The sequence below is a fragment of the Eschrichtius robustus genome, chromosome 18, assembly GCF_028021215.1.
Source record: "Eschrichtius robustus isolate mEscRob2 chromosome 18, mEscRob2.pri, whole genome shotgun sequence".
NCBI lineage: Eukaryota > Metazoa > Chordata > Mammalia > Artiodactyla > Eschrichtiidae > Eschrichtius > Eschrichtius robustus.
This window is the reverse complement of record NC_090841.1, coordinates 67253647-67266601: the sequence shown is the minus strand read 5'-3', so window position 1 is coordinate 67266601 and position 12955 is coordinate 67253647. Positions and strand designations below refer to the sequence as shown.

Here is a 12955-nt window from a genome sequence, read left to right as displayed (position 1 = left end):
CCGCGATGAAGAGTGGTCCCCACTTGCCGCAACTAGAGAAAGCCCTCGCACAGAAACGAAGACTCAACACAGTCATAAATAAATAAATAAATAAATAAATAAATAAAAGAACGTGAATTTCTTTAAAAAAAAAAAAAAAAAGCAAACTGGGCTATTCATTTAAAAAAATAATAATAATAATAATTAATCACTTTCTACTCTATTAGAAGAAAGAAATGGAAAGATTTTGTTTCTACTGTTTCTCTCCCTTTAGGAGAAGATGCTAATATTCAAAAGAGAGTATAATTTACATATCGACTGAGGTCTTTTAAACAACTTTAATTTGACACCTTTGATAGCTCATTCTGAGAGGGGGCTTACCCTACCAGAAAAAAGGGACACCAGCAAATTCAGGTGTTCAACACATACAAGATCAAATGCTAAAATGGGGGACAGAGGAACCTATTAATTAAATAAACAAACCTCAAAATACTGAATTCTTCTTTTACCAAAAATGAGGAATTACCCATTAAGAAACAAAAATAAACAAACCCCTAAGAAATTAGCTTATATTCTCTCCAGGATTTCAGAACCTCCCTCTTATAGAGACATTTATTATATTTGAAGACAGCTTATGATGAATATAAAATCTGCTGATATGGCACACATAAGACTGAGAAAAAGATGTATATATTTTATTTTACATTAACTTTAAACAGATAGAAGAGGATATAAAAAAATCTCTTAACTATGACGTAAAAATAACAGTTTTACTATTTTACATAAGAATTGCTTTTATGCCATTTAATGGCAAGGAGACTTGAAAAAGCTAAGAACGATAAGATAAGATAAACATCACCATATTCTCAACTTTGACGCTTTGCCTGATGCACCACTGGGTCATCCCCATGAGCGTGAGGGCGAGAGACAGTGCCAGGCCAACCCGCCCAGCATCCAAAGCTAAATGAGGAAGAAGAAGGGGAACAAAGTCAGTCTCATTCTCAACCCCTTGCTCAGCTCCTCCTGTCACTTTACCAGGACCCCTTTACATATTTAAATCATTTCATACAATGATAGTATTACTCATACTTTTACTATCTGTTGATTGAGACCATAATACAGTGAAAAAAAACCCCACTATAAATTTAGAAAGACTGTTAGATGTGTTTATTAATCCCAACAGGACTGACATACATTTTACAGTATTATATAGGTGAGGAATAATGTCATCATTCAGACTTTCGTCATTACGGTTTCAAGAATCATTATGTAATTTCACTTACTATGTCCAATGTAGCTGCAGGTGAAACCACGAAAAACAAGGCAATGGGTTTTAAGAGCCAGTGCTTTTATATCTAAAATACCACTCTCACTGTTTCTTATTCAGTGTTGTTACTATGGAGTAGTTAGGGATGGTGAGTTCATGGCACGCAGGCCAATACCTGCTCGTCTGGTACCCACACAGCAGAGGATACTGTCCTTTCCTACAGGGAATCTTTCTCACCTCAATACCCACAACCAAGAGATCTGAGTAGCCCTAAAGCTAAAACCTAAAGTGCTCAGCTGAACAAAAAGCTTAATGGTAAACTTGGTTCTCTCCTCCCAACTGTAGGACACTACCTGGAATGTTCAGAAGGTCGGCTTGCTGCAGTTGCAAAGACCTCCACCCATTCAGAGAAAGAAAAAAAAAGATAAAAGGTCTCATCAAGACACAAATGACTTCACATGGACCACACTGTGGAATCACACGCTATAAATGCTATAATACAATTTATTAGAACCAAACAGTGTATATTAGACAAGATGGCAAGAGTCTAATTTAATAACTGTAAACAAAGCTATCAACTGTAGGCATACCACAGACATTCACATCTGTACTTACTTTCTGCCAGAATCAGGGACACAAAGGCAACAACAGTGACAAGGATGGCACAGATGGCATCCAGACGCACAGCCAGCCATCGGGACGTAGTCAAAAGCAGTAACCAAGCCTCTGGATTTGTGAACCGTAATAAGCATAATAAGTAAGTAGAAAAACCATGTTAGCTGCTTCTAATGAGGGACAGCATTTTGCTCAGCTGAGCTACAGAAGATTTTACACAAGGTAGGACAGCAAAGCTCCACACCCAAGGAGCCTGAAGACTCCAGAAGGCTAGGTTTTGACAGAAGACAACATATGGTACACATAGGAATCAGTCCAGGGGCTTTGTGGGAAGCATGCACTGAAAAATTCAACCCACAGGTTATAAACAGAAATACAATCATAATAAAGAACATGGAAAAATGGTCTCATCGGTACATTTCCTGCAGTGCTGGGCCTCAAAGTGAGGCTTATCCTCTCACATGTCAACTGTTCCCTTTTCTCCAGTAGCAGAGAGCTCAGCTCGCACTCTGCTTCCAGCACCTTCTGCACTTACTGCAGGGCCCTGCATAGCGTTTATTCTTACGAGCCAGTATCTAAACGACCACCAGCTAACAGGATCTGCATGTGGCTTTCAAAATGCCACTTTATCTTCAAAATACAATAAAGACTGGATAACTGAGCCAGGATTTTATAGACTTAGAGGAAATTCTGAAATTTCTACCTAGAAAAAACTTCACCGATACAAAGAATAATACACATCAAGTGGGCGGCGAATCAGGAAATTATTTTCCTCAATCACATCTGCTGCCCTTCATGCTGTGAAAAGAGAGTCGGCAAACTACAGCCTGGGGGCCAAAAACGGCCCACCACCTGTTCTGAAAATAAAGTTTTATTGGAACACAGCCATGGCCATTTGCTGATGTATTATCTTTGTCTGTCTTTGTGCTAAAACAGGAAAGTTGAAAAGTTACAACAGAGACAGTATGGCAAACAAAGCCTAAAATATTACTCTCTGGCTCTTTGCAAAAAAAAGTTTGCTGACTCCTGCCCTAAAGGGACAGAAAGCCACAGGTCACAGTGATGGAAGGACAACATAAGCCAGTGAGGGGAGAAAAGCAGGGGGTGTGACGGGAAGAGAGGAGCACAGAGGGGAGGCTGAGAGGAAGGGGTGGGGAGGAGGACGTGGGGAGGCAGAGAGAGAGGTGTGGGCCAGCGAGACCACCTGACAAGGACTCAAGCCTCAGAAAGCAGCACCTCCCATCCTTTGAAATCATTTCCAGAAACTTACAGACCTGAATGCAAGTCCTGGTGTGTGTCGAACACTTCCTGAAACTTCTGTTCAGCATTGTTTGCCCGGATGGTCCAGAGTCCCCGGAGAGAAGATGCTAAGTGGGAAAACACTAGGCTCCGAGCTGGGGAAGCAGAGACAGACAAACAACAGAGAAAGTTAGGGAGGCTGGATGCAAGGAGACCAACTGCCTCTTGTGCTCTGTGGTTGCACATCCTGCCAAAGGGCTTCCTGGAGGGCTGCCTGGGAGAAGAGGGATGATGCCGCTTCCGTAGAGGGTCCTCCGCATGAAGCCTCAAGCTCACACCTGCTCACACCTGCTCACACCAAGCTGCACTTTAATGACCTGGAAACGAAGATTCTCTCTGAACCTATCTTTGACCAGATTCAAATCACAGCTAGATTTAGATAAAGAAATTCTCTACTAGCTCATTCATCAAGGTCCTCCTCAAACACGCTTCCCTCCAAATTCCTCCCTGATATCCCTCCAGTTGTTCACTAATTTTTTAAAAACTTAATGAAGTATAGTTGATTTGCAATAATGTGTTAGTTTCAGGTATATAGCATAGTGATTCAGTTTTTTTCTGATTATGTTCCATTATAGGTATTACAAGTTACTGAATAGAATCCCCTGTGCTATACAGTAAATCCTTGTTGCTTACCTACTTTATGTATAGTAGTGTGTATCTGTTAATCCCATACTCCTAATTTGTTCCTCCCTCCCTCCCTGCCCGCTTTGGTAACCGTAAGTTTGTTTTCTATGTCTCTGAGTCTGTTTCTGTTTTGTATATATAGTCATTTGTATTATTTTTTAGATTCCACATATAAGTGATACCATATAGTATTTATACTGCCCTCCTCTGACTTACTTTACTAAGAATAATACTCTCTAGGTCCAACCATTTTGCTGCAAATGGCAATATTTCATTCTTTTTCATGGCTGAGTAACTACTGTCCACTAATTTTTGAGTCAGCAGCATTTTTAAATTTAATTCTCTGTGAGAGTCCTCACCACACTGAATTTTGATGAGCATCTACGTGTTGTCTCCACCTTAGATTAGTAACTTAAGGGCTGGGATAAAATCGGCATATCCCCCAAACTGGAACAGTGCCAGGCACAGGGCACGGGTGAGATAAGAAGGTGAACGGACAGTCTGCTGTCTCCCTGCATCCTGGGACTTTCCCTGAACCTGCATCAAGAGCCTCTTTGCAGGTCACGGAGCCTGGGTATCGCACTGCCCTTGTGCCCACAGGACCCGGGCAGCCGAGGCGTCTCTGAATAGTCTTGACTCCACTCCATGAACCTGATGGATGTTTTTATTAACTGCCTGCTGGATGCTTGAGGCTTCTGGAGGTCACTCTGCATGTGACACTCACATCACTCTTTTAGAATCTGACCGTGGCCTTAGTGTCCATTCTCTTTTGAGTGACGTCACGTGGGTTTGGGGGCTGGTGTCACATGACTGGCCATTCATTTCCTGCCATCTTCTCTAAGAGCACACTGAACACAAGCACCAGGGTCTGGCTCCTGCACATCAGGGAACAGGTGGGCTTCAGGCTGCTGGGCAGGGAGGACCCTGAACGATTTTCATTCCCCACCGTGAACTAGGCTATAACCTGCTGTTGTCAGGGACAGAGTGAGTCTGTGACCTTGGATATGGCTTCATCATTCAGGCACTGCCAAATGAATAAAGTTGGCTAGAGAAAGGCAACCAAACTTCATCCTGGTTTTATGTGCTGCTCCCTGACTGACCACTGCTATGCTCGCTTTTGCAAAAATATGCAAAAAAAAAAACCCATTATAATCAGCTGCAGATTTGTCATTAAGATGACAAAAGTTAACCTAAGCTTCCAGAGGCAGCTAGGCAGTAGGATCTGAAAATAAACCTCAGGACTTTAGTAGTTCTTCAGAGCACAAAAATGAAGCAGGTTTATGTCGTCTGGCCACAGCAATCAGGCGTCCTTCTTTTTGCTAGTAGCTCTAGCAGTGGCCTGAAGACATACTATCAGTTACTGCATAGAGAAAACAGCAGTGTTATTATTTATGACAGAGACCCACTATCTAGAGAGAAAACATAAACAGTTCTAATGAACTGACCACCACATTTAGTTATCTGGGGGAGTGGAGGAGGGAGTATACAGACTGAACTTACGGTCTAACACTGTCACAGCCTACTAGGGTGCCGAAAACACAAATACTCCACAGGAGCTGTGCCCAAGTTTTCAAAACCCCCATAACACACACTGAAAAATTCCTGTACTGATTCTTTAAAAAAGCCTCTGGAGGTGCCCTTCTCTCCACTTTCATGTGGATGGGAGGTGGTCCTCCCCCCAGGCGAAAACCTCTGTCAAGCATTCCTTCTGGATCAACTCCTCTTTGAGTGTACCACGTCTGCTTCGCAACAAGACTGCTGAATGACTCCATTTCATGAGTGGCCTCAAATCATAAAACATCTGAAGCCTCGCGCACACAGAAGACCGGATGGAGCTCATCACTTCCTCTCCTGCTTCCCCAGGTCCTGTCATCCTACCAAGTCACATGGGCAGAACAGCGCACACATCTGGACTCTAGCGCTCCACGGTCCATTCAAACACATCACAAAACCAGACCTCATGGGGCTTTAGCTGGTTCTCTTGATGACTGAAACCTTTTTCCACAGCTTTTATGAAACTGATGTCCACTATCCTTTACGTAAACACTTAGGATAAATGCCTCTTAAGAATTTATTACTTTAAAAAAAAACACACAAACACCACAACAAAAAAACTCCTTTGTCTTGAGGAATTTAGATTTTTTTTCCACTTAGTAGATACGAAGAACCTTGGGATCAATATGCTTCCCTTCTTGGCTTGGTTTCTAGAAAGTTAAGTTGGTATTAATTTGCAATAACTACCTATATGGTTGGGATTTCTGATGTAAACATCTTCCTTCCTTACCTTTTGGCTACTGTCCTTATACCTTTTTAAAAAATATGTAACAATTCTACTTTCCTTACAATTTTTTGTTTTAATATTAACGAAATATGTTTGTGCATTAATAGCGAGATAAGCTCTGAATTATTTCATCCTCTCTGATTACCTGCAGAATAGAATAATTAATCATAAAATGTGTTTCCCATTATTCTAAAGCTAGGCAGTTGAATGGAGTAATAAACTAAATGCGTACTCAACGGATTCCCCCTCCTGTGTCCTGCTAAGGGGATTATTTTCAGCAGCCGTTTATATGAACAGCTTTGGGGAAGGGGGACCACAAACAGGGTGGCATCACACCAAATACTGGTGATAATACACGCACACCTGAAAATAACAGCACTTACCTTTTCAAAGCATTTAACAAGTGCAACTTAATTGCCATCTTTGAACGTGAGAAAGAATGTGTTTTTCAAATGTATTACTTCTGACATATGTTTCCTGATGTCTCCTTTCCTTTTCCTAATCTTTTCCTTTCCTCATCACCTCTAGTAACTCTGGGAGAAGAAAAATCCCCTATTTTCCTTCTTCATTAGTTCCAACATGATGAAATGTCTGTTTTTTGGAAAAATGTTTACTGAGTGGCTCCTCTACGTGAGGAAGTATGTCATGAACGAGACAGAAACGGTCCCCTTCCTCATGGTGCTCACATTTCGTCCTCCTTGTGCTAAAATGCCAAGCTGCAGCTGACCCGCCACCAGCTCCATTTGCCTTAAGGGCCACACGGACTCACAGTGGCCATAATAGCCAATTACCTAATGTTAACTTAGTGTGAAATTCCAGAAGACAGAGTCTGCAGAACTTCAGGGGTCTCGTTCATTACAGTGTAAATGGAAGCCAGCCCGAGTTGCCATCCCAACCTGAGAGCCCCGGGCACTCACTTGCACATTCCAGGCGTTTGACATCTCCTGACGTCTCTAAGAAATACTGCCGAAGAACAAAGAAAATGATGCCAAGGGGAACCAGGGGTATCGCAGTCCAAGGAATCACAGCCACCATCACGCCTGCAGCGTGCACCATCACACCCGTCACAAGGAGAAATGTCTAAAATAGCAAAAAGAGACACAGAGGCCTCCTTGTCAAGGATTCTTTTCAAAGATAAACTTGGCTGTTTTGTTAGGATTACGTTCCTTTCCTTGAAAGACTTGTTGGAATGGTAGGGAATGCTTTCCCATCCAAAGAAATAAAATTATAGGTGGTCCTCATATTTATTTATTGGGTGTGTCAAACACTGTAAGAGCTTTCTAGGTATTAGCTCTTGTGATACACTCAGTAGCCCTATGAGGCAGGCATTACTATTTTTCACAGATGAGAATGTTCGAGACTCAGAGTAGGACTTGAATCCCAAACTATCATGAGTCAGTAGGTGTTACTAGAGAGATGAGCAAGCAGGTATCACAGATGAGGAATTGAGAAGCTTCATCTATACCTGTAGGGATAAAGAAGTGGTTAATTACAAATTCAGTGTCCAGAAAAGTCTGAAAAAATTCAAATGTTGACCTTTGGAAGTAGGAATTCCTCTTTCTTTCTTGGTTTTCTAACCATAGTTAGTATTTATTGAGAGCTGAATGTGTACAGGGCTGTACGTTTAATACTTCACGTGTATTTACTTAGTTGATCCTCACAATAGCCCTATCGAGTAATAGTATTATCTCACCTTACAGATGGAGACACTGAGGCAGAGGGAGAGGAAAAGCAACTTGGTCAAGATGGCAAAGCACAAGTCACGGAGCTGGAGAGCCCAGGTTACGAGCCATTATGACATATTTAAGCTTGCTCCCAACTTTCTATCACTATGCTAAGTATTTAAAATGTCCATTTCAAAGGCTAATGATTATAACAACAGCAGATGCCATTTACCAGGTGTTTACTGTATGCAAGGCCCTGTGCTAAGGGTTCCATGAACAGTCACTTAATCTTCATCTCATCCCATGAGGTGATTTTATCTCAGGAAATGATCTTGGCTTAAAAAGACAGCAGACAGAATAGAAACCCAAGGCATTGAAGGATGCTGATTTAAGCATCCATCTTTATCAGGAGAAGTATGATATCATGGTGTACAGCTTCAGGCGACAGGAATGCAATCAGCACTTAGCATCTGCCTGCTGTGAAAGCGGGGTGGGGTGGGAGGGACGTGCACAATCACACAGCCTGAGCCAAGGCCTCTGAATTTTACAGTCTCAGATGGATACAGATCCACGGTGATCTGTACAAGTCACAGAGCGCTGGGGAAACACAGGGAAGAATGTGTGAACACTTTTTTGAGGATTCTAAGAGACTGACAACTGAATTTCACAGGCTGGTTTAACAAACAGAAAGAGTGGCATGAATAATTTGCAGGTAGCAATCACATTTGATGGAAATTTTGACCAAAAAGGAGCTGGGCTGGGAAGGTTGAGATGCTTGTCCGAGTTAACAGCAGTTGTTCTGTGTCCTCTCAGCGCCAGCACCTGCAACCTGCGCTCTCCGGCGCAGGGCCCTCCCCGCCTTGTCACCCAGGGCAGCTGGCCCCGCGTGTCTCTGAGGGATGGGTTAGCGGGGTAATGCCTGTATCACAGAGATGCAGGTTATCGTTTCACAGCTCTTCCAAATCAGTTTTCTCAGGGGATCCTCACAACCATCTTGTGAATAAGAACAGTAAGAACTGTCCTTTCCATTTACAGATAAGAAACATGAAGCTGGGAGGTAAGTAGTTGTCCTAAGTTTTCCCAGAAAGTTAGTGTGTTCCTTAGAGAAAGCCAGGAACTGTTCATACTCAGGAAATCCCAGAGCCACAGCTGCAGGCAGGAGGAGCCTGGAAGGAGGAGGAAGCTTCCAGAACTGTGACTTTATGACCAGGAGCCCTTGTGAACCAAACTGCATTATCTGGATGTAGACCCATGTGCTTTTCCTGTTTCTCCCAGTCTCTGCCGTGGTATCAGTATAAAACTCAGAGTGAAGAGGAATGGAATTCTGAAGGAACAATTCCAATCATAAGTGGAGAAAAACAGGGCTGTCTGACCTCTCTCCTATTATACCTACAGCTGAACAACTTCTTACAGCCACCGGATTAACTGATGCATCCCACTCTGCTACACCCTTTGTGCTCACGGGGAGGGTCCTTCCAGCTCCTTCTATGTCTAGCCTTAAGTCACTTGGCTTGCCATTGTTGGCTGTCAGGAAAAAAACCTGCTGAAATGTCAATTAGGAAAAAATCCAAATTACAGTTTTTCAGCAGATTCACATCATTTGATTGGACAACATTCACCAGTGTCAATAATCTGGCTCTCCCCAGGTGAGCGCCTTTTATGACTAACGCAGCCCGGCAGATTACCTGGGAAGCAGAGGTAAGATCAAAACAAAGGGCTCCATGGGAGCTGTGCCAACACCTTTCTTTGGGTACCCGTTAAAGACTGGTAACTGTTGCTCTCAGAGGCTCCCCAGTTAGGTTAGGTCCTTCAGATTTCATGCCCCTAAATTCTGAAGCAATTCAAAGAGGCTTTCTCCAAGAGTTTTATTTGTACTTGTTGGTCATACTATAGCCATCCTCATTGTGGATTGGATACTATATTATAAAAATATATAAAATATATATTTTTCATAAAAAATATATATACATATACAATACAATGTATGGCTTTACATTTATATGTATCTATGTATATACATGTGAATCTTTTATTGCCAGCTGTCTCAAACTCTTTATAGAAGTTGGTAGAAGACAAAAATAGTACCTAAGCAAAAAGTCAACATCTGAAGAAGGAAAAGAAAGATTCTGGTGCATGATAAACAACCCTTCCTTGAAGCCAATCTCAATTCTCCTTCCACATTCCCAGGAATTCCAAGGAGCCTAATCCAAGCTGCACACACAATTCCCCCCATCTGACTGGATTTCTGGCCCATATGATGACCCACCTCACCATGGCCAGTGCTTCTGTACCTCTGTCACACTATGGCACAGAGATGACGATGTGTACACAGCAAGAAGCGTGTTGACCTAGAAGCAAGTGACCCAAGTCCTGATGCCCCAAGAAATAAGGGGAATCATTATGTTGATATGCTTATAACCCATTTGGAGCACACCAGTTGGGAAATTCTATCCAAAGTCTATGAAGCCACATGAACAAATACAAAAACTTCTTAGATGAAATCTTTCACTTGAGAGTACATGGTGATTTTTCACAATTCAGAATAATTCTTTAGTTTGCAGAGAATGACAACCTACACCTGGAGTGGAAATTCCATTAGCCACGTATTGTACTGAGATAGGGTTTAGGGCTAACCTTCTTGAATATTAACAGGGAGGGTAAGACCCTACGGCTACTGTCAATCTTAGTAAAAACTGGGATATACCAACAACATAAAAGGATGGTGGTTGGAATTAAATAAGACAATGTATACAAAGGGGTTACCAGTTCATATATAACAAATATAAACTGTAACTCCATCATTACCACCCTACAGTATGCTCTGCGTGCCAGCAGCCAGGGGGAAGAGAGGAGGTGTATTAATAGACTTACAGGCCCAAAGAATCTTATGAATCTCATGAAGTTGGACCTTGAGAGGCAGCTCATTCTAACCACTAGAACAGCTTAGTACTATCCAAAGATGTATCAGAGCAGGTGCTATTTTTCCTAGATGTGGTAATGATGTCACATGTACCAAAGGGATTGTGGCTTTTCTCTGGTCACAGCGAAAAACGTATCTGAGGTCTATTTTGTTTGAAGATGCACTTTTAAAGTAATATGACCAATAAACCTCATGCCTACTACAATTTCTGTCCTCTCTGTATTTTCTTCCCAAGTCTAGGTCTTCCAAAGATTGATAACCTTAGGCATATGGCAGCAAGTCAACATTTTTTGAGATGTTTGTTTTCTTATTCCATATCTTCTTTCTGTTTCAAGTTTTGCTTTTTCTTGGTGAAGACTTACTGTTATGAAACTACTGAGCATTTATGGGAGACTAAGGGAAAACATGGTGGACTTCTGAACCAATAAAACCAAACCACATTATTCAATATATTCCAAAGACAAGATCAATTTGATATTTTCTATTTCATGCACCATGAATTCATGGGTTGATATCAATGGAAGTACAAAAGCTAGATTTGGTACACTAGTGAATCCCAGGAAATTCACTGGGATTATATTTTCCCTTCTGTCTGCATTGTCTACTTTTGTTGGGTTTCTTGGGATCGTATCTGTTCTCTCCCATGAGGGGAGCAGTCCTAGATTCCCAGCTAGTTAGGGAAAAACAGCCTGCTCAGCTCACAGAGCGGACTGATCATTAAAAGGTCTTAAAAGTGTTCGCCTATAGAACACACTAACGTGTCGATTTAAGAATTACTCTTTAAATAAGAAAAAAGAAAATTTCATAAGAAAGATGAGGTCTAAGCCCAGAAAGCAAAATGACTTGAAAAAAAAAAAAAAAAAAACAACCCAATCTAATTTTAATACATACATAAACGCCAAGGACACAAAATGAGGCCGAGTAGTTTAAATGTGTAACACCTGTATTTGGATGGTGGTTAAAAACATTAAAATTTCACCAGAAAGTCTCGACCTATAGAATTAACACTGTATTATAATATTGCAGATTTTAACATATTCCTTTCACAAGCACAGTTTGAAATACAAGGCCCCATTTGCCTCCCTGGCATTTAACTTCCAAATTGCTTACAGTCCTGTAGGAATTCCTAGATATCTACCCACGTTACTTTAAACTTAGTTCCAAGGGATTCTGTTCCTGATAGTCTCTGTGAAGCTTGTGTCAAAGAACATGCTTTCTATAAACATCAGTAACAATGTATTCTTCTTATTTAATGCAAATAAATATGCCATCCATACTTTTGGCTCACTCTCTATTCTTATTTAATTCTCTCTTGCTCACTCTGATATCTATATTAGGCACAATGTGAAATATGTATTTAATCATAAAACCACTTAATCAGTAGACATTACTTTTATTATTTGTTTACAGTATTAAAAAATAAAACCAGGATCATTAAGATTGCTAACTCCTCAAAAGAATTTCAAAGCTTTTAATTCTACGGTCAGACTCTTAAGAATTCTGTTTCAAGCTGTGGTAAGTACAAGTCATCCAGATTTCCTTAAACTATTACTGATTTTGCAAAAGATATAACTTAAGTGCAATAAACTTTTGGCAAGAAAACAAGGCAAGATCTCCTTGTGATTTAGAGAGGGAAAAAAATGACAACTAGTTTTTGATCAGTAAGCTGTTTACTGATGTGGGTGTAGGAGAGACTCTTCTACCTATTCATTCTGGAAACATATGAGATTTAAAAATAACCTTTCAATGAAATGGCTATCACATAGATTGTGCTGCTGGCTAACACAAGATTCTTGTGCAGACAGTAAAATCCTGAACAGACTGCACAAAACTCTGAAAGAATTAAGAAATAAAACGTAACTCCTATCCTACAATACTCGTTACCCTTCAATTACAGTATAAACAGAAGCAAAAGGAAAAACATGGAAGGCTTCTAAATGTAAGCTCCTAAACTTAATGCCAACCTAGGGTTAGTGCTGAGTCTGCATGTAAAGCTGATACAGTACCTTGCACCTCTCAGGAGGTTCAGAGATCAGCTCTGGTTCCCAGATCCCTCGTTTCTCACCTCTGTTTCCTTTGACCTCACCCACCTCAGTTAACTCTGTTCAATCAGAACATTGGGGTGTCATATCTGTATGATGAGATCTACACAAACCCTAAGACTAAGCTATTCTAAACTTGTCTTTTCCTTGGGATACACTAATCACACCTTCATCCCTCATTTGGCTGCCTTGGATCTTTTCACAACCACACCAGCTCTGGGACCTGTGTATCCTTCAATTAGCTCCCAACTGAGTCACAGCTAA

The 12955-nt window shown here is 41.2% G+C and overlaps 1 protein-coding gene across 1 annotated transcript in view; it reads right to left on the bottom strand.

Annotated features, from left to right (window-relative positions):
- LOC137751878 (ATP-binding cassette sub-family C member 4-like) overlaps positions 1-12955 on the bottom strand; it is a 144621-nt gene that overhangs the window by 52286 nt on the left and 79380 nt on the right. The window contains exons 13-16 of the mRNA XM_068526525.1: positions 6983-7145; positions 3136-3255; positions 1862-1972; positions 839-939 (exon numbers count right to left, since the gene is read on the bottom strand). Of these exons, the coding sequence (XP_068382626.1) occupies positions 839-939; positions 1862-1972; positions 3136-3255; positions 6983-7145 (495 nt within the window). The remainder of the gene's footprint in view (positions 1-838; positions 940-1861; positions 1973-3135; positions 3256-6982; positions 7146-12955) is intronic.